Source organism: Tympanuchus pallidicinctus, unplaced genomic scaffold (assembly GCF_026119805.1).
Source record: "Tympanuchus pallidicinctus isolate F22 unplaced genomic scaffold, pur_lepc_1.0 scaffold3, whole genome shotgun sequence".
NCBI classification, from domain to species: domain Eukaryota; kingdom Metazoa; phylum Chordata; class Aves; order Galliformes; family Phasianidae; genus Tympanuchus; species Tympanuchus pallidicinctus.
In genome coordinates this window covers 45,018,063-45,039,443 of record NW_026294747.1, presented here as the reverse complement: position 1 = coordinate 45,039,443, position 21,381 = coordinate 45,018,063, and the positions used below count along the sequence as shown (strand labels likewise).

The 21,381-nt window shown below is 34.7% G+C and overlaps 1 protein-coding gene across 3 annotated transcripts in view; it reads left to right on the top strand.

Moving 5' to 3' along the window:
* The window catches only part of DICER1 (dicer 1, ribonuclease III), a 65,514-nt gene extending 45,778 nt beyond the window's left edge, over positions 1–19,736 (top strand). For all 3 annotated transcript variants that reach the window (XM_052692508.1, XM_052692509.1, XM_052692507.1), the window contains exons 18-29: positions 9–222; positions 622–775; positions 1,398–1,580; positions 1,899–2,004; positions 2,096–2,271; positions 2,553–3,336; positions 5,183–5,338; positions 8,813–9,695; positions 11,455–11,723; positions 14,353–14,515; positions 14,609–14,684; positions 14,969–19,736. In XM_052692508.1, coding sequence (XP_052548468.1) covers positions 9–222; positions 622–775; positions 1,398–1,580; positions 1,899–2,004; positions 2,096–2,271; positions 2,553–3,336; positions 5,183–5,338; positions 8,813–9,695; positions 11,455–11,723; positions 14,353–14,515; positions 14,609–14,684; positions 14,969–15,134 — 3,330 coding nt within the window. In that variant the 3' untranslated portion in view covers positions 15,135–19,736. The remainder of the gene's footprint in view (positions 1–8; positions 223–621; positions 776–1,397; positions 1,581–1,898; positions 2,005–2,095; positions 2,272–2,552; positions 3,337–5,182; positions 5,339–8,812; positions 9,696–11,454; positions 11,724–14,352; positions 14,516–14,608; positions 14,685–14,968) is intronic.
* Positions 19,737–21,381: the final 1,645 nt, after the last annotated feature.

Genomic DNA, 21,381 nt, shown 5'->3' with positions numbered 1-21,381 from the left:
ATATTTAGATTCCTCACTTTCCTGTGTATACTCGCTCTGGAGAGGTTACAATATCTATTGAGCTTAAGAAATCTGGTTTTACTCTGTCTTTGCAAATGCTTGAGCTGATAACACGACTCCACCAGTACATTTTCTCACATATTCTTCGTCTTGAGAAACCTGCACTAGAGTTCAAACCCACGGAAGCTGATTCAGCCTACTGTGTTCTACCTCTTAACGTTGGTAAGAACAGAGGTGGTTTTTTAATATTCATTTGTAATTCTTTTAATTAAGCAAAACATTTTTTAGTATTTATTTTAAATTTCAGAGATTAACTGCTGAAATAATGCCATATGTGGTAGTATGAAATCTTATTCAGTTTTGTTTTGATTTCTTATTCACAATTCTAAGTTTTAACTTAGTGATGAGTTGATTTACAGCAAATTTCAGTTGACTCAATTAGGGTATATAATCACACACATATTATGTGTGTGTATGTATCAATCACAAGTACAGTAGAAATACAGAATAAAAAAGCACACTGAATAAGAAAAAAAAAAAAATGTAATTTGCAACTTGTCAGAAAATCTCTTCCTGAAAAACTCTCCTGTGAATAACTGTTATATGTTTTTCTTTTCGAAGTTGATGACTCCAGCACTTTGGACATTGACTTTAAATTTATGGAAGACATTGAAAAGTCTGAAGCACGTACAGGCATTCCCAGTACACAGTATACAAAAGAAATGCCTTTTATTTTCAAGTTAGAAGACTACCAGGATGCAGTTATCATTCCACGGTGAGTAGCAAGTATTTCTATTATTTGGACATTCTACAAAACAAGCATGGCTTTGAATAAAATAAGAAAAAGGAATTTTGTAAAAGCTTAATTATATAATATATTCTTCAGTGAAGAATTTCAGATTTTCACATAGTATCCAGTGAGCATCACAAAAAGGTGTTTCACAATCCTGACTTCAGTTTTCTAATATTGTACCTCTATTAAAATAATTATGTTGCCTTTGGAAAGCTATGGTGAACTTACTACATTAGGTATTTGAATTTTTATATTTTAATCTTATTTACCAGTGTGGCCAAAATACATTTTTTTGTATGAGAATTCTGATTCTCTGAATTTTACTGACTGTAGCACAAAAAGGAAACCAGATTTTAAAAAAACTAAGTTATCAAGTTTAATTGGTGTTTGGAATTAAGAAATCAGCATTCACAGAATTAGTCTCGAGACTGTTATCAATATATTTGATTTTGAAGTTGTAGATCACTCATTTACTTAACTAGTGTTTGAAAATAAAAGCCCCAAAGTGAGTTATTTAATGGTTTATCACTTAATCACATTCAAGCATTAAGAAATCATCACAGGCTTTACTCTTAGGATAAAACATGCTAAACTTTTTTTTTAGGTATCGAAATTTTGATCAGCCTCATCGATTCTATGTAGCTGACGTATACACTGATCTTACTCCACTCAGTAAATTCCCTTCCCCTGAATATGAAACTTTTGCTGAATATTATAAAACAAAATATAATCTTGATCTGACCAATCTCAACCAGCCACTGCTGGATGTGGACCACACATCTTCAAGGTAAACAACAATCATGTTTCTGTATGATACCTGAAATATGACAACAAAATGTCATTTTTTTTTTCCTCTGTGTGATAAAGTTGAAGGTTTGTGCTTTCCAAAATACTGTTTTTTTTCTTGAGTGATACCTTGCATACGTTATACAACTGTAACTTGAGTCTGTTCCTTGTATTCTTTCTTTTTTCTAGAAGTAGCTTTGCTTAATTTCATAATGCATTACAGGTGAATTCTGTGAACAAGTCATCGCTTCAGAAAGAATAAGCTAATAAGTTTTATTCATTATGTACTTATATTAAACTATTTTCACACGTATTTTAGACTTAATCTTTTGACTCCTCGCCATTTGAATCAGAAGGGGAAAGCACTTCCACTAAGCAGTGCTGAGAAGAGGAAAGCAAAATGGGAAAGCCTGCAGAATAAGCAGGTAAAATACAAGTATTAATTCAAGTTGCGTCTGCATTAACAGTAGCCTGGAGACTACCCTTGGAAATAAAATTATATTCTTCCCATCTCAGATACTGGTTCCTGAGCTATGTGCTATACATCCTATTCCAGCATCTTTGTGGAGAAAAGCAGTTTGCCTCCCCAGCATACTGTATCGCCTGCACTGCCTTTTGACAGCAGAAGAACTAAGAGCTCAAACAGCCACTGATGCTGGTGTAGGGGTTAAATCACTACCTGCAGATTTCAGGTACGTATTTTTTCAAATATGTTTAAAATCTGACTTCATTGAAAACAAGAAAAAAACTTACTGTTGTTGTGAGAATTTGAGATTGATAGTCTCTGTTTAACTCAGGCTAATCAATGTTTTCAGTGAAACTGATAATTAAAGACTTGATCGGAAATAGTGAGCACAGCATCTAAATTCACTTTTTTCAGAAAAATATTACTTTTTTTTTTTAACAAGTATGTGCATGTAGTTATCTATCATATTTTTTTCTTCTTAACAAAGCCAGCATGTTCTCTTCACAGATATCCTAACCTGGACTTCGGATGGAAAAAATCTATTGACAGCAAATCTTTCATCTCTATACCTAGCTCCTCTTTGGTAGAGAATGAAAATTACTGTAAGCACAGCACAATTGTAGTCCCTGAAAATGCTGCACATCAAGGTGCTAATAGAACCTCTTCTGCAGAAAAACATGACCAAATGTCTGTGAGTTACAGAACACTGCTTGATGAGTCACCCAGTAAACTCCAAATTGATGTCTCAGCAGAACTTGCAGCAATTAATGGTGTTTCTTATAATAAAAATCTTGCCAATGGCAATTGTGATTTAGTTAACAGAGACTTTTGCCAAGGAAATCAGCTGAATTACTGCAGGCAGGAAATACCTGTACAACCAACTACCTCATATCCCATTCAGAATTTATACAGCAGTGAGAACCAGCCCAAGCCCAGCAATGAATGTACTCTACTGAGTAATAAATACCTTGATGGAAATGCTAACAGATCTACCTCAGATGGATGCCCCAAAATGACAGTGACCACCAGTACTTCGACAGCTCTTAATCTTTCAAAAGACAAAATGGATTCTGAAAAGAACACTTCCAGTGGGTACTCCTCAAAAACTCTTGGTCCTAATCCTGGTCTCATTCTTCAGGCTTTGACTCTTTCAAATGCTAGTGATGGATTTAATCTGGAGCGACTAGAAATGCTTGGTGATTCATTTTTAAAGCATGCCATCACTACGTACTTGTTTTGCACTTATCCTGATGCACACGAGGGACGGCTGTCATACATGAGAAGTAAAAAAGTAAGTAGTAACAATCCAATGCTATCACATATAATATTGCATATTATATAAATATGAATTACATATATTGTATGTATATGTAGTTACATATGTTGTATTGCGTGTGTGTATGTATATATACATATATATGCATATATGTATGTGTGTGTGTATATATATATATATATATAAAAACACAAGATGAGGCAATTGATGCTACTATAGCTGTAATTGAAATTGTTTTTTTACAGTTTGTTTCTAAATCTAAAGCAGCTAATGACTTGGCTAAACTGAACTGAAAGTTCTGGGTTAATGAGAACATATTTGGTGGACCAAACTTTTTAGTTGTTTAGAGTAGAAACTCTTAATGGAGCACTTGATTCAAGAGTTTGCAGCACGGAGCGTTAGACTGTAGCTTTACTGGCCTTTTATTTGTTTCCACAATGAGTTGCCTTCCACAAAAAAAAAGCTTTTTGCATGATCTTACAGGAATACTAAAAATGAAACAAACAACAAATTGTATATAATTGTTAAATAAAAAAGTTATAGAAGTATGTTAATGTAAATGTTAGTGAGCAAAGTCTTCACTTCTGCTGTTACAGTTTTAGAATTCTAGAGTCATAATTGTTTTTTCCATGTAACATAACTTAAATTTAATGTTGAGAATTTGATTGACTACTTCTAATAAAATGCATCACTGAGGATTAAATAACTGAGTAGTCTAGTCTTGGAAAATGAGGAAGGCTAAATAACTTCAAATAAAAGATGTGGAGATCTTGGAGTGGGTCCAGAGGAGGGCTACTAAAATGATCAGAGGGCTGGAGTACCTCTCCTATTAAGAAAGAGTGAGGGAACTGGGCTTGTTTAGCTTGGAAAAGAGAAGGCTCTGGGGAGACCTCATTGTGGCCTTCCAGTACTTGAAGCGAATGCATAACCAGGAGGGGGAACAGCTGTTTACATGGGTTGATACTGATAGAACAAGGGGGAATGGTTTTAAACTGAGACAGGGAAGGTTTAGGTTAGATAATAGGAGGAAGTTTTTCACTTGGAGGGTGGCTACACACTGGAACAGGTTGCCCAAGGAGGTTGTGGATGCCCCGTCCCTGGAGGCATTCAAGGACAGGCTGGATGTGGCTCTGGGCAGCCTGGTCTGGTGGTTGGCGACCCTGCACATAGCAGGGGGTTGGAACTTGATGATCATTGTGGTCCTTTTCAACCCAGGCCATTCTGTGAATGCAATTGGTATTTGAGTTCAGATTTCAAGACTTGAAAAAGAAATGTGGAAATTGTGTTTAAAATAAGAAATGAAGGTCAGAAGTTGGTAGTTCTAAAGTAAAAGAAACTCTTAATGCTTGTGTGTGTTTTTCCTTTTGTTTTAAAATATTTTAAAAGCTTTCAAGTCTATCAGAATAACATCTGGATTATAACTTAAGATTTTTTATGTGGAAGAATTTTAACATTTTCTATTGCTAAAGCTTAGGTCAATCTACCCATAATAGTAATCATTTTTCATTCCAAATCTAGCTTGAATGTTGATTGTTAATACTGGTAATTAATGAGACTTGTCCAGGCTATATTTACTGTTATTCTAAAATTAGTAGTAATTTTACTTTGCAAAGAGAACAATCTAAGAGATTGAGCTGAAATTGTCACACCTAATATGTTTAACTTAAATAAATAAATCTCTGCTATGCTGTGAATTGGTTGCACTATGTTAAGAAATCCAAACACCCTTTAGAGATCTAAAGGAAATGCCCGATGGTAGAAAATCTGACCTGACCTCATAAAATCGTTTTGGTCCTTCATGTATTAACCTTTTCTTCTATAAATGCATGTCCAGAGATTTATCAAAGTATCTTTCCTGAAGGTCAGCAACTGTAACTTGTATCGCCTTGGAAAAAAGAAAGGACTGCCTAGTCGAATGGTGGTATCGATTTTTGATCCCCCTGTCAACTGGCTTCCTCCCGGTTACATAGTAAACCAGGACAAGAGCAACACTGATAAATGGGAGAAAGATGAAACGGTAAGAATTCATTTAACAATGTTGATGAATAATTATCTGCATCTGTCAGAATACTTTAATGACTGTGATCTGTATCCTCTAACTCCTTCCTTCTCCTGTCCCTTACACATTTTGCTACATTTTGGAAAAAAAAAAAAAAAAAAAAAAAAAAAAAAAAAAAAAAATCCATTTATCTTTCTCATTTCTATCTAAAACTTAACCGTAATTTAAGGAAAATGAGCAAGCTGATCCCAAATAGAGCCCAAACTAAGGAAATTTGTTGAACATCATCCAATATGTACTAATAGAAAAGCAGGAAAGAAAAGCTTTTTTGCTTTAGTTAAGGTACTCTCCTGAGTTTACCTGGTCTGAAGTTTCTCCTGGAAATTTTAAACTGAATTATCATTATTGGTTTTGCTGTAACATTTGTATGCAGAAGAAATTTTGTCTGCTTTTTAATAAATGTTATTCCCTTTATAGAATATATGAGGTGTTGTTATTTTTCATAGTGGTTTGGAGAATGAAGTTTACAGCTGGCTTGAGAAAATACTGCTTGCTGTTAGCTAGAAAGCGAGGATGGCTGAGAATTACTCTTCATCCAAAAATAAAATGCAGACACTCCTTAGTGCCTATTGCTAAAAACTTCAGAATGGCAAATCTTAATGAAGAAGTAAATTATTTTCTGATTTAACTCATTTTATGTCAAGAGTAGAAGTGGATGTTTAGGAAACACCACTGATTACAGCAGACAGTGGTTTAATTTTTAGGTGCTTGAAAATAATTTGGAGGTTAGGAGGGAGTGTAGGGATTTATTTTTTTTTTTCCAATTCAAAGACCACACTCAGATTGAAGAACCACCAGAGGGCATATGAGAGGGCTGTTAGGTAGATGTACTGTGCAAATAAATATTTATTGCAGAATAAAACAACTTGATTATTGTGGTTCTGTATTGTGCCAAGATTTCATTTCAAAGAGACTTACTGTTTTACCTTTCTAAAAATAAAATAGTACAGTTGGGATAGGTAATAATCATTACTTTTAAAAAGCTCTCAGTTCTCCATAGCTTTTCAGTGGCCTCTTCCTCTTTCACTATTTGTTTAAATAAAATTATCAATTTCAGACCGAAATAAGGAGGTTTTTTTATGCCAAGTGGTGAATTAGATTTTCTGTTATCTTAGATTTAAATTTCATTGCTTATCTATGGATCTAGAAATCTCATTTCATTATGACAAGTTATTGTTGAAACATCCTAATCAAATGTTGGTATTATTGTGTTGTCAAGCATTAAGATCTTTCCTGTAGCAGAATGATCTGTTATTTTATCAAATAGCTGATATCCAAACAGCAAGAAAAAAAAATGTAGTTTTATTTAGCTTGTGGCCTTGACTTATTCAAAGTTAATTTTATGTTCTTTAAGAAAAAAAATTCTCTTCTGGGATTAATTTTTTATTATTTTTGAAAGGCTTTTTAATAATGAAAAAGCGTAACTATCAGAATTATATCCTGACTCGTTTAGCTACTGAGTATACTCATCAATTAATTTTTCATTTTCTGTTTTTGTAATGTGAGAGGCAATACGCAGGCAGTGTTAGGGTAGGTTACTTAGCTGTCCTGTTTCTTCAAGTTATTTAATTTGTGAATGAAATTACAGCAAAAATGCAATGTATCATTTTTAAAATATTTACAAGGACTGTCACTGAACTCTTAAAAACGAATGCTTCTCATTTTTATTTTAGTGGCAGGTGGGACAAGGGATATTTGATTAAAAAAAAAATCAGCTCAGTTCTAGGTGGTTAGAAAACTTATGCTGCTACTAGTTTCTAGAATACATACTTAACAAATTTCTGCAATTTTCACTGAATAATTAAAGTTAGTGAAATCCCTGCTTTGGGCATGTGAAATGGGTAATGATAACAGCAGAATTTTTTTGATAGAATATAGCTGGGCCATGAATTTCTATAGCCGTTCCCTCTCCCTTCCTTCACCTTTCCTAGACCTGGGGCTGCCACATTGTGTTGAGGAAGAAGGTCATGATCCAATTGGTCAGTGGATGGTTTCAGGAGCTTTCTGGTCACCCTACAGCTGCACATCCACAGCTCTAAGAACTTGTACATTTGGCCCAAATAGACGGGTCCCCAGTTTTAGCATCTGGTTCACAGATTTGCAAGATTAGATAGCTGAGACTACAGCATACCATACATAGATTGAGGGCAGATTTAAGCTGTTTCACTTGATTCAAAATAGTGTTGGCTTTCAAGACCCAATCCAGAAAAGCACTTTGAATCTGATCTTGCTCCGATCAAATTCAGTGGCAGAATTCCCATTGACATCAGTGATGTTGGGTTGAGCCTGTGAATAGTCCTTTTGATATAAGGATGGCTACTTATGCATTTAGTTAATATGTTAAAGTGCTTTCCTGGACTGGGGCCACAGCAAATTGTACAGCATCGTATCGCTTGGACGTATCTGTGTTCAATTTACAATTTATTTCAGTGTACACCGATTTGTTCCATGTGAGGAGGGGAAAGATATGAGGCATCATTACTTTTATTGTTGTGGATATGTAATTATGTATTAAAAATGGTGACAAATGCAACTTTTAATTAGACAAGGTTATGGGTATAGTCTGAAAAAAAAAAAAGTACCTATCTAAAGGATAGGATTAATACTGGTTCCCATTGTATCATTGTTCTACATCATGATTTAATGTATAGGTTGCTGTTCAGTATAAAAAAAAAAATATATTGCATAACTGTCATTTATGTGCTTTTCCATTCTTAAACATTCTCTATTGAAATCTTGGTGGTGCAAAACATTTGAGAAGCTGGGGAGGTTTCATATGTATTAAAATTACATGTTATTAATTTGGTTTTCTTCTGCTTCTAAGCAGATCACTTACTGAATCCCTAACACAGACAGTCAGGACAGTCTCCCACACATTCATTTAATTCTTGCCAATTTCTATTAGACTCCTCTTTTGGTCTGTAAGAATCAACTACGCTGATTGACTAAACTTTTAATTAGCTTGCTGAGTAGACTACACGTTATTTGCAACTTAACTGTATTTGAGAGCACAAATAAATACATTTTGCTGATTCACACAATGACTATTGAAGTGCTAAAGTCTAAGTGGTTCTTTAGTTTTCTTCAACATACAAATAATGCACTTAGTGTTGTTTTTTTAAATCAGTTTCATGTGCAATGAATAAACATATCAGCATGAGTTCTTGTGAAACATAGCATGTGTTGTATGTAAAACATACAAAACCTTTATTATTTAACCTTTAGCACTGTATTCCAAGATAATTATTCTAGACTTAGAATGCTAGTGTTAATTGAGGTTGTATTGTGTACCTGAGTAGACAATATGCTATTAACTAAAAAAGTCAGGCTTATTAGCAGATACTACTCATATCCAATTCTTATGACATTTCTGGAATAAAATCATATTTTCCTCTTCAGTAGCATGTTGGGTTTTTTTGTGTTCTTTCACAGACAAAGGAGAATTTGTTGGCTAATGGTAAACTTGACTATGGTGATGACGATGAAGAGGATGAAGACCTAATGTGGAGATTGCCCAAGGAAGAAACAGACTTTGAAGATGATTTTTTGGAGTACGATCAAGAGCATATCAAATTCATAGATAGTATGTTAATGGGATCAGGGGCTTTTGTGAAGAAAATTTCTCTCTCTCACTTTTCAACCACTGATTCAAATTATGAATGGAAGGCACCCAAAAAGTCATCCCTGGGTAACGTTCCGTTTTCATCAGATTTTGATGATTTTGACTATAGTTCTTGGGATGCTATGTGCTATCTGGATCCTAGCAAGGCTGTTGAAGAGGATGATTTTGTAGTCGGCTTCTGGAATCCATCAGAAGAAAACTGTGGTGTCGATGCAGGAAAACAGTCTATCTCATATGATTTGCATACAGAGCAGTGTATTGCTGACAAAAGCATTGCAGACTGTGTGGAAGCCCTGTTGGGCTGCTATCTAACCAGCTGTGGTGAAAGAGCTGCTCAGCTTTTCCTGTGTTCACTGGGGCTGAAGGTGCTCCCTGTAATTAAAAAGACTGATTGGGAAAGCACTCTGTGTGCGACCGGAGAGAACTGTAACAGTGAGCAGAAGAATCTTTCACCAAACTCTGTTTCTGCTTGTATACTTAATTCAGAGCCTTCTCTTTATAAGGACCTGGAGTATGGTTGTTTGAAGATCCCACCAAGGTGTATGTTTGATCACCCAGATGCTGAAAAAACCCTGAATCACCTTATTTCTGGTTTTGAAAACTTTGAGAAGAAAATTAATTACAGTTTTAAGAACAAGGCGTATCTTCTTCAGGCATTTACTCATGCCTCATACCATTATAATACCATTACTGGTAAGTTATCTTAAAGAAAAGTGTTTTTTCTTGTATAATAAATATGGGAGAGAGCTTTTTGTATTCCTGTATATTGTATTCCTTTTTTGTTTTTTTTACATCTGATGTACTATTTTAAGAAGTCAGTAGTCTCTAGATAAAAATTGTTATAAAACAGTATCTTGCCCTGATTTAGAAGGGAGATACTTGTTGAAGCTATATCTTAATGATTTTTCATAGTTTTTTAATTGATATAGATTCAGGATGCATATTTGAGACTCTGTTGTTAATGCACGTGACTAATGTTAGGTTTTCAGCTGTGTTAAATTCATATGTAATTGCAGAAAATCTGAAAGTGCTGATCGTGTTTTGCAAATATTTTAGCAAATTGTCACATAATTTAATCCTAAACATGCTATTCTTTGAGTGTATATCTAAGACTAAAAGTAGATTATACAACATTTATAGAGACTTCAGTTTTAAGTTGGAATTTTGAAGGCTTAATTTAAGTTCAGATATTTTATTGAGTAAATGATTAATGTAAAAGTTTGAAGTAGTTTACTAAATCCAACTAAATATTAATTTCAGGTCAATTGCTTACTGTTGTACATGGTCGAACAGCAGACTAAATCTGTAGTATTCTTCAATTACTTTTGCTTTGTCTAAATTTTTCCCCCATAGTGAATTGGTTCCTTAGTCCAAGAAAGAAGAAATCATTTTTTTTAATTAAAGAAATCAGTCATTTTGAAAAGCTAGTGCATTGAGAAATAGTGTGAAACACTGAAGAAACACTGAAATGTTCCTTTAGTTTTCTGTTTGAGATAGTACATTCTTACTTTTGATAGAAATTTCACAAAGCTTATAAAATGTAGATTATTCCTTTTTATACACTATCAAGGAGAAATGTTGAGGCATAGCAAGTAGATGAAATTACTTTACTTGTAGCAGGAACTTTTGATTCCCTTCTCTTTACCGTATAAGATAATTTAGAGTTGCTGTAACAGCAAAGTGTTTGGATTTTTCTTCAGGGGCATTAGTTTAGATCTTGCTATTTTAGATAGCAAGGTCAATCTTCCCTCTAGCCATTTCATTGTCAAGTTACTCTTGTAGCAGTTTTGTCTTCCTACTCTTCCCACCTGTTCCTGTTTGCTTTTCAAGATTATTTTTGTGGTGGTGGTGGTTTTATTTATATTGTAAAAATAGATCTCCATAGCTCTCATTTCCCATCTGCCTTGTCAGTTATCCAAACAACAAAGATATGCTGATGTCATTTCTCAGTGTAAGTGAACTCATTCTGAATGGGAATCTTAGTTCAGTGTGTTTCAAGAATTGTGTGGCAAGTTACATTAAAAAAAGAAGAAAAAAAAGCTCATCGTATCTCACCCCGCTTTTAACGAATTGGCTTTTTAAATTCATATTTGCAGCATTAGTTGTCATCCCTTTCAGATTTGTACACTTTTCTCAGCAGAATAGGATGACTTTGAACATAAACATTAATTGATTATATACAAGTGTTTTGCTAGCCTTAACAAATTAACATTTGGCTCAAGAGCGTGTTATTAGATAAAACTGTTTTTTTCTTATTATGATTTACCAGCAATCTTTTTAAGGACAAAGATACCTGTTTTAAAACATGCTTGCTCTTCCCTCTGAACATTGGTTACTTTGTGGAATTTATATGGCAGTGTACCAAATCTCCTTTCCAGAAAGGCCTGGAAAGAATGTGTGTGTTAAACTTAATTGTGTTGTTGTACCTTCTTTTTATTTCCAATGCTTTAAGATTGTTACCAGCGCTTAGAATTCCTGGGAGATGCAATTTTGGACTACCTCATAACCAAGCACCTTTATGAAGACCCACGGCAACACTCACCAGGAGTTCTTACTGACCTGCGATCTGCTCTAGTCAATAACACCATTTTTGCATCGCTAGCTGTAAAGTATGACTACCACAAGTACTTCAAAGCTGTCTCTCCTGAACTGTTTCATGTTATTGACGACTTTGTGCAGTTTCAAATGGAAAAGAATGAAATGCAAGGAATGGATTCCGAGGTTAGTGGTGGTAGAAAAGAAAGAAATGTTTTCAGTATCTGATTTGTAGCATGTTAGATTTCTTATCATGATGCACATTTTTGTAATGTTTTAGTCTTAAGCACAAAGCAGCCAAAGAAGCAGGTGGCTCTCAGTAGTAAAGCATGCAATATGTGGAGAAAAATACAATATTCAGGAAGTATAGAGTGAGTAAAAACATCAGAAAAATAAATGGAGACCAGTTTTGCCTATAGATTTTTTCAGTGACAGTTGATTTCTCTCAGTATTTCACCTTTGTGTTGTTCACAGTTTTTTTTTCCCTGTGCTTTTCCTAACTTGCTTCTCTGATTAGAAGCTTACTGTACTGAATAAGCATTAAGTCACACAGTGCTGACTCAAGATAGTCTATCCACACGACACCAAAAACAGTACTAGCTTGGCAAAATATTGGGATTATTTAATGTAGCACACCGTAAAAAATGTTCACTGTTTTTTTTCTGGATGACTTTTGCTGGAGCAGGTGTCACTGCACTCTGCACAAGAACATTTGAAATGCTCCTAGAAGCTTTAGAGCTGCTAGACAAGGAAACACAGGCATCATTTAAATAAACCACTTGAAAAAGAGTTTAGTTAAAGACTTGCAAACTAATCATATTTGAGATATGTAATGAATGTAAATGAAATATTTGAATTAAATATAAATACTTGAAATAAATGTAAATGAACATGCTTTACTGAAGAACGGACTAAACCTGTCTCATTTAGATAAGCATCTCAGAAAACATATGAGCACAAGAGCCTCCTGGGTGAAATTTTAACTAGGGTCCTTCAAGAGATAGACTTTCTTGTAATCCTTTTTAAAAAATAATATCTAGTAGATTTTCCTATTAGTTTGTCTTCTGAAAAACAATTACTAACTTCTTAGAAAATATTCTGAGAATATTCTAGCTCTAAATAAACATGTTGTCCTTGACTTAAGTAATTTCTTCTTTTTGATAGACAATTTAAAGCTCAGGAATCAAAAGCCTTCAGTTACTTATGTGTTTACAGCCCTTGCATCTGCTATAGAGTGAAATCCATGTGTTTTATGGGAAGGCTGAAAAAAACTAAGAGAAGAATAAGAAAATTTTTATTGAAATTTAGATAAGAGTTTAGCTTTCTGATGAGAAACAATTATCTATGTTCTTCACAATACGAGTAAAGAGGTTAGAATATCAAGAGTTCATAATAGTGATTTTTAGCTTTGTTCAGTTTTTGCTGGTGTGCAAAAAGATGGTCTAGAAACTTCGATCCAAGTTGCAACCAAATTGTAAGATAGCTGTTTCAAATAAAATTCTTGTTTCACTCTCCCCATGCCTGCTCCCTATCTTGGTCTGGCACTGAATTACTGAAACTCTTATTTCATCACAGTTAATGCACAGAGTCTTTGTTTCTGCAGTCCATGCCAGCTATACTGGTTTCCATGTGTGTCTCCACATCATCTGCTTTGCTTTTTTAAATTTTCACTCCTGAAACATCTGTTGCTCCTTGCCTTATTGATCTTAATTTCTCTCTCCTTCTGCTATTTAAGTACTGCATAATTCTAAAGTGTTTTAGTTTGAACTTGATAAGAAATAAACTCTTCAGAACACAGTTCATTATTTTTTTTAATCATCATAGTTCCATTTCAGTGGATGTATGCATCAGGTTTGACTTATTGTTTGATTTATTTTAGGGAGAAATGTTTTAGAAGGGACTAGCTTATGAAGCATTGTAGTGACTGTTAAGAGATCTGAATTGCATCTTAAACCCGAAATAAGGGCTGCCTGCTGAGGAAAAGACAAAAATATATTTCTCATTAGGACAGTAATATTCCAAAACATTCCTTTGTCTTGTATTACTTTACTTGCACTAAAGTGAATACAAATTATATATATTTGAAATATTTGTAATTAAGGAGTGGGTTAACTCAAGATCTGCAAGATAGACGCCATAAGTTTAGTTTTAATAATAATTTAATTTGGACTTAAATTAGTGCAGTAGCAAAAAAACCACTGCCTGCTATGTTTAAAAAATACCTAAGCGTACCTGTTAGCTCAGTCTAATGTTGATGGTTATCAGTTAATGGCAGATTACTTTACTAATGCTGCTTTTATGCATGGTCTTCTGGGTAAACGAAGTAAGAAATGGTGCATCTGACTTTCATCCACAGGCTTGACTTAGAGATTTTAAAGCCTCCTTCTAGGAGGTCTTTAATGTATGAAGTCTTCCTTTGTTATGAGTAGCTTTTGACTATTGATTGATAGAACCGAGTCTGTTTCTTATTGGAAAAAACAGACCCATGGTGACATGCTACAGAATTATTACAGGAGGAATGCACAAAGCATGTTAAGTCCTCTAAGCAGTGGTGTTTGGGGACGTTTTTTTTCCACATTTGAAAAATGATATATCCAGCAACTTGGTTTCATTGGGGGATAAAAGAATAATTTCACTGTGGAAAGCTGTCAATGAAAATAAGCATAAAGGAAGCAGCTCAGGGTAGGATATAAGAGAACTTACATTTCTGAATATCATTGTTTTATTTTAAAAGAAGCAAATGTCTCTCTTTTCTTACCCTCTGCCTCTCCCCCACCTTGTTTTGTTTTGTTTTTTTTTTTTTAATTGCAAACAGCTCAGAAGATCTGAAGAAGATGAAGAAAAGGAGGAAGACATTGAAGTACCAAAGGCCATGGGGGATATATTTGAGTCCCTTGCTGGTGCCATTTATATGGATAGTGGAATGTCTTTGGAAATGGTTTGGCAAGTGTACTATCCAATGATGAGGCCATTAATAGGTATAGTCAGCATTATGAAATAAATAATAAAGTGCCATCTGCTTTGAAGAGAACAAAGGTCAATTTTTATTTTTATTTTTTACTTTTTAATAGAAAAATTTTCTGCTAATGTGCCCCGTTCCCCAGTGCGAGAGCTGCTTGAGATGGAGCCAGAGACGGCCAAATTTAGGTAAGACAACACTTTCTTCAGAACACACCCTCCTAAAATATTCTGAAGATGTACTTATGAACTACAGAGAATTTTTTTTAAAAGTCATGAATGATTTTTAATTCCTTTTGCACCAAAAAGTTAAGGTTATTTTTGTATTCGTTTTTGTATAGTTGTCTGAAAAAAGTAGTGATTTCTGTTTAACTTCACTGCTTTTAATGCTGTAGAAAAGAGAATATCAATCTTGTATTTCACATTAACGTGCCTAGACAGTAAGTAAGTAATTACTGTGTATATTTTTGCAGTCCTGCAGAAAGAACTTACGATGGAAAGGTCAGAGTAACTGTGGAAGTTGTAGGAAAGGGAAAGTTTAAAGGTGTTGGCAGAAGCTACAGGATTGCCAAATCTGCAGCTGCAAGAAGAGCACTACGAAGCCTCAAAGCAAATCAACCTCAGGTCCCAAACAGCTGAGACTCCTCTTAAAATAAATAAAATGGGGAAAAACGCATATGAATAAAGCAAATTTTTTAAAATGTTGATGTTGAGAGGAACAAATTGGAAGACAGAATTTAAAGTTTGTTTGATAACAGAATAGATAACAAAACATTTAACATGTATAAAATTTTGGAACTAATTGTAGTTATAGTTTTTTGCGCAAACACAATCTTGTCTTCTTTCCTCACTTCTGCTTTGTTTAATCACAAGAGTGCTTTAATGATGACATTTAGCAAGTGTTCAGAATAATTGTTGTCAGGTCTTTTTGGTTTACTTTTATTGTCAGTACAGCTTCGCTTAGTGTTAGAAGGCCAGGGAGCTTATGCCTATTGCAGTTGCTAGATGTATATATAGTAATCTTGAAATTCTTCAATCTGTGCACTAGTGCCAGTCATAAAGCAGTTGATAAACTGTACTGGATGATTGGGTATAAGAAAGAATAAGTGTGCCAGTATTCTCGTTTGTTTTTTTTTCTCCTACATGTCATCTTTTTACATTAAGATGGCATTCCCAATCATTATTGCACTTATTTGTTAGGGACAGATTTTAATTGAAATGGCTGGCATACTGGTAGAATGAGACTTCAATTTCCTTATGCCACATAGTCTTGCATTAAAAAAAAAAAGAAAAAAAAAAAAAAAAGGTTCTTGCCTTAAAAATAAATAAACCCTCATTAATAACCTTTAATTTCTGATCTTTTTTGGAGCAAACTATTTTACATTCCCGTCATTTTATTATGCATTTTACAATGATACAGCTCTATATTTACAGTACAACTCATTACTATAGCTGTGAGTTATTACAGGATAATAATAGAAATCGTATTCATATATATGTAATTAGGTTATTTTTAACAATTCTGAGGAGGTGGTTAGTCTACAGATTTTTTTATACCATAAGCAAAATATGGTCTTTGGCTAAAATTCCAGTTTTACACAAACCTGCAAGCTAGATAGTTCCAGTACTGGAAACAGTAATGAATAATTGTACAGTGCAAGCTGTCATTCTAACAAAATAACCTTAGACATATCACACCTAAAATATGCTGCAGATTTTATAGTCAATTGGTTACGTATTTAACAAACAGAGCACCTTTACACTTAGAAATGTTTCCACGTAAATTTCTTACTGTACTTTTCAGAGTTGCATGCATATTTCACCTACCAAAGCTGTGCTGTTAAATAACGTGAAAGTTGATGTTTGAGATAACTGCCGTACTTTTGATACATCTGTGATTTAGGTCCTTAATTTAGAGAAACTAGCTCATTGATGTTTTGATCTACTGGGGGAGGGGGGAAAATCATACATTTATATTTTAGGCTTTGCCTATACTTCTTTAATTAGATTTATGTAGGCACTCTTCACTTAAATACCTCAGTTCTTTTTTTCTTTTCTTTTTTTCTTCTTTTTTTGCATGCATTGTTTTTTCTGTTTTGGTGCTATGTTTATATATTATGCTTGAAAATTTAATTTTTGCACTGTAACTATAATACCTCTTAATTTACCTTTTTAAAAAGCTGTGGGTCTCGTATTCCCACCAATATCAGTAGAGGTTTGCTGCAATTTTGCCCTGTTAATTATGCTTGAAGTTTGAGAAAGCAGAGCAAGGTGTTTTAACATTTTCCAGCACAATAGTTTGAACTTGATGCTGTGTCTTATGTATTAAATTACAGATAAATACTGTATTTCCTGCTTTTAAACCCTATTCCTTTCCTCACAAAATGCACACTAAAACAAAACAAAAGCTGTCAGCTCTTGCTTTCTTAACAACAAAAGAAAAAAGCCTTAGTGGCAAGGGGTAGGCATTAAGCTTTTCTGAAATACAGTTTTCAAAAGTTCATGTATTTTCTATCTCAGTCTTTTTTTTTCTGAATTCTGCAAGAAGGAATATTCTTATATTTGAAAAGAACATTATTATAGTAAGCAGAATGAGAATTAAAATAGTAGCTTGCAAAATAGTTCTTGCATTTCTTTGTTACTTCAGTAATGAAAATGTAACATGAATTTACAAGACCCGCAAGTCTTGGTGTGTATAAAAAAAAGATGTAAATGAGATGGAGCAGTCTAAATTTTCAAAGGTAAATTGCTTTGAGGTAGCCTTTTTATAGAAGAAAATGGATTACCAATTTAAGTTATAGCTCTTCCTTTAGGCTAGGAGTAAATTTTCTTAGAGAAAATACATGATCGTGGAAGTTGGCAATTCTGCATTTCTCATCAGATTGATCAGACCATCTATGAAGCGTTAAGTAGTTTTAACTGTGTTACAAAAGAATTAAGGTTAGGCTTTGAATGCTTACGATTTCTTACTGACTGTTTCAAGGTTATAGATTCTCAGGGGTTTCAGGTGATTGTTAGCAGTAATGTGGTACAGAGTGTCTCTGCAAAGAAATGAACCAAGTTTGCTCTGTATTTCAGAACAGTTTAATGATCACTTTGTTACTAAACAAAGCCTATGAATTGGAAATCTGAAATGTGTAGTGGCTGACTATAAAGTAGTTTCTGCTGCTGATGCGTTTTTAAATGAGTTTTAAATGCCGTAATGTTTTCCAGTGTGACCTCATTGAAATATTTTATATCCTTTGAGATAGAAAAATCATAGTAGTTTCCATGTTATACATCTGTGTGTTTTACCCTTCAGTTGATATGATTTTGATATCGGACAGTGTATGCTATTAAAGACCTAAATCTGATCATTTGAAGGTTGGGATGGAGATCACTTGACATGCTGTAAGCACAAGTGTACGCAGACTGTTGCAACCCATCTTCAAAAGCAACCACACGGCCACACAGGCTCATCTTAAAAATAGTGTGGGGGTTAGCTGGCATGAACCTTGTTTTTTTGTTTTGTTTTGTTTTTTATCTAAGTCCTGTTATACTGTACTTTAAACAGTCCTCCTAACTATGCTGCGTTTTTATTTTTATGGCTTTTTTTTTTTGCGCTGTTCTGTTCATGTAGCACAAATAAGCATTGCACTTGGTACCATGCTTTACCTCATTTCAAGGAAAAAATGCTTAACAGAGAGGAAAAATGTGGTTTGGCCTTGCTGCTGTTCTGATTTACTGAATTTGAAAAAGATAATTATATGCCTGCAATGTGTCATTTACTTGCACAACTTAAATAGGTCATTTGCAATGTCTGTGGCATTTTTACTGTATGTGGGTAAATACGACGGAGGAGTGTGACAACTCTTGGTTGTATTTTAAAGCTATTGTTTTTTTTACTACATCATTTTACTGTTATGTGAAGTAATTAAAATTAGAATGACCTCTGACACTCCAGTAATTATCTCTGAACAAACCAACATATTATGCATATAGCGTAGTTTCTGCAAGAAGACGGTCCTTAGAATTTGGTCAACCTCAATTAAATCTCTGCTCTGTCTGAATATCGAGTGTCCAGTAGCGACTTCTGAAGTGTTTGTTCAGCTTGATGCTGCTAAAGTCCGTACAGAAAAAGCCTGTTAATTTTTAGTCTCGTTATAGAATGTGTTGTGACTGCAGAGTACAGAACTTAGGGAAGAATTCAGACTGGTTGCAGTGCTGGGGAGAAATACAGTGTTGGCCCAGGGATGATGTATGATATATACATATATATATATATAGTAGAGTTTGGATTCTTCTCCTTGTAAGTAAATACAGAACTATAAACTGGAAAATGGGGGGGTTATGTTACTGCATATGAGATAACTATGCTACATGCATTTATCTGTATAGAAAATGAAATCTTTGTTTCCCAAGTCACAGCAGCATCCATAATCTGAAAGTGATAAATAGTGTTGAGATCTGCTGTGATGCTACACTTGCTTCTGTCTGACAGTATTCTGGGTTTATATGCTTTAGGTGGGATTCTCTGCAAAAACATTCTTTTGGAAATCTCTGTATTTTTTATATGAGTAAAGTGAGAAGGATTTTGATTTTTGGTACTTACTGACATTGATCCTTTTCCAAATGCTCTGATTTTCAAGAAGCTGATTTCTTTGCCTTCCTACTAGGTTTAAAACTAAAAACACTACAGTTTGTGACCATGAAATGTAATCTAAATATCAGCTGTAACTTTGTAACTCAATCTGAATTATGTTAGCAAATATCTAGAGGTCATTGTAGTATACTCCACTAGCAGTTAAAATTAACTTTTATCAAAGCTAACTACATTTCTTAAAAATAAATTTTATCCAATAAACTCCTTGGGTTTTTTCCCTCTTTTATTTGAATGGCAACCACAGACTACTTTAATTGCTTTGTAGATGCACTCAGAATATACTGCAGCAGCAAGTTGGAGAGAAAAATGTTTGTGGACAATAATTGGGAATTGCAGGCATTTTTATTGTAAATAGTTTGACTGAAAAGATGGTTAAAATCAAGTAGAATGAATAACAAATATAATTTGATGGACAATAAAATATTTACCATCACATGCTGCAGCTGTCTTTAAGGGACATAAAATGTAATTCATTCATACTGTAATCTTGCTGCAGAAATTTGCAATCTGCACCTTATGGATCACAATTACCTTTAATAGTTTTTTGTAATAATTGTAGCTGAGTATATCTCCAATAAAGTTATGGTCTGTTCACCTTGTATTGTCTTTTCTTTTTGTTTTTACTTCCTTTAATCTTTTCATGAATCTTCTAGAGTTAACAGAATTTTTTTTTTTTTGTCTCAATCTAAAATTAAAAAAAAAAAGAAGTGAAAACATTATTTCTTGACCTTGTTTAATTACAAGTCTGTCATCTTCCTCTGATGAATGAACTGTCTTCATATCTATGTGAAGACCCTTCAGGGATGCTCAGGTTAAAAATGATGGTGTATATGCTACTGTTTGGTCTCTGTGTTGATGATTATATCTGCAAAACTGCTGCTGGAGCTAGGAGGCTCCAAAGCATAGGGCTTCAGAACACAAGCTTGTACAATTCAGCATGTTTTAAGAATGAAGTGATCATTTGTGCTCATAGTCTCAAAATTAATTAAAATTGTTTTCTTCTTTTCCTTTAAGTATTCCACTTATCCTGTATATGGAAAAAATCTGGAATATTCTGACAGGTGCACCAGTGTTGTTTGGCAGTGGGTAACCTTTTGCTTAGCTGTAATGAAGCAAGCAGTTCTCAGCTAAGGATCCTAAGGAACCCTTTGGACCTCTTAGGGCTTTCCAGCTATTTTCCCATTCCCCAGCATTGATAGGTAAGGCCCTTCAAGTTCCAGTAAGTTATGTAAGCCCTCACCTCTAAATGCCAGTAACTGGGTCAAACTGCAAAACTTTTCCAAGGTATCTGACAGAAAAAATGGGCCTTATTTTTTCTTTTTTTTTTTTAATGCTGATGGCATTGTCTTCCTGTTCATTGTGGGAGAGGAAGGCTGGAGGGACCATCTACACTCGTCTCAATGAAAGTGATCCATCAATGCAGAATGACTGTGAGGACTGGTGCCAAGGGCGATGCTCATCATGGAAGTACCAAGGTTGGAAAAGAGCTTCAAGAGCAGTCCCCTGTCCACCTACTATCAATATTTCCACACCAAACCGTTTCCCTAAGTACAACATCTAAACATTTCTTGAACACATCCAGGTACAGTTACTCAGCTACCTCCCTGGGCAGCCTGCTCCAGTGCCTGACTGAGTAGTTATTTTCAGAAAATAAATTTTTCATAAAATCCAACCTGAATTTCCCCTGCCACAGCTTGAGGCCATTCCCTCTAGTCCTGTCACTAGTTATGTGGGAGAAAAGGCTGACCCCCACCTCACCACAACCTCCTTTCAGGGAGGTGTAGAGAGCCATAAGGTCTCCCCTGAGTTCCTTCCAAACTAAGCAATCCCAGTTCCCTCAGCCGCTCCTCATAAGATTTGTGCTCCAGACCCCTCACCAGCTTCATTGCCCTTCTCTGGACATGCTCCAGGGCCTCAATGTCTTTCTTGTAGTGAGAGGCCCAAAACTGAACACAATACTCGAGGTGTGATCTCACCACTGCTAAGTACAGAGGGGTTATCGCTTCCCTGCTCCTGCTGGCAGCACTATTTCTGATCCAGCCAGAGTGCTATTGGCCTTCTTGTCCACCCGAGCACACTGCTGCCTCATGTTTAGCCAAGCGCCAACCAACATTCCCAGGACCACTTCTTCTATACTGTCCACCTGGTGGAACATCAGGCTTGACTTAGTGATAAATCTGTTTTCTTGATCTGCAAAGCAATATAAAAGCCATGAATAAAAGGAATAACTTCTTTAGTAGCTTT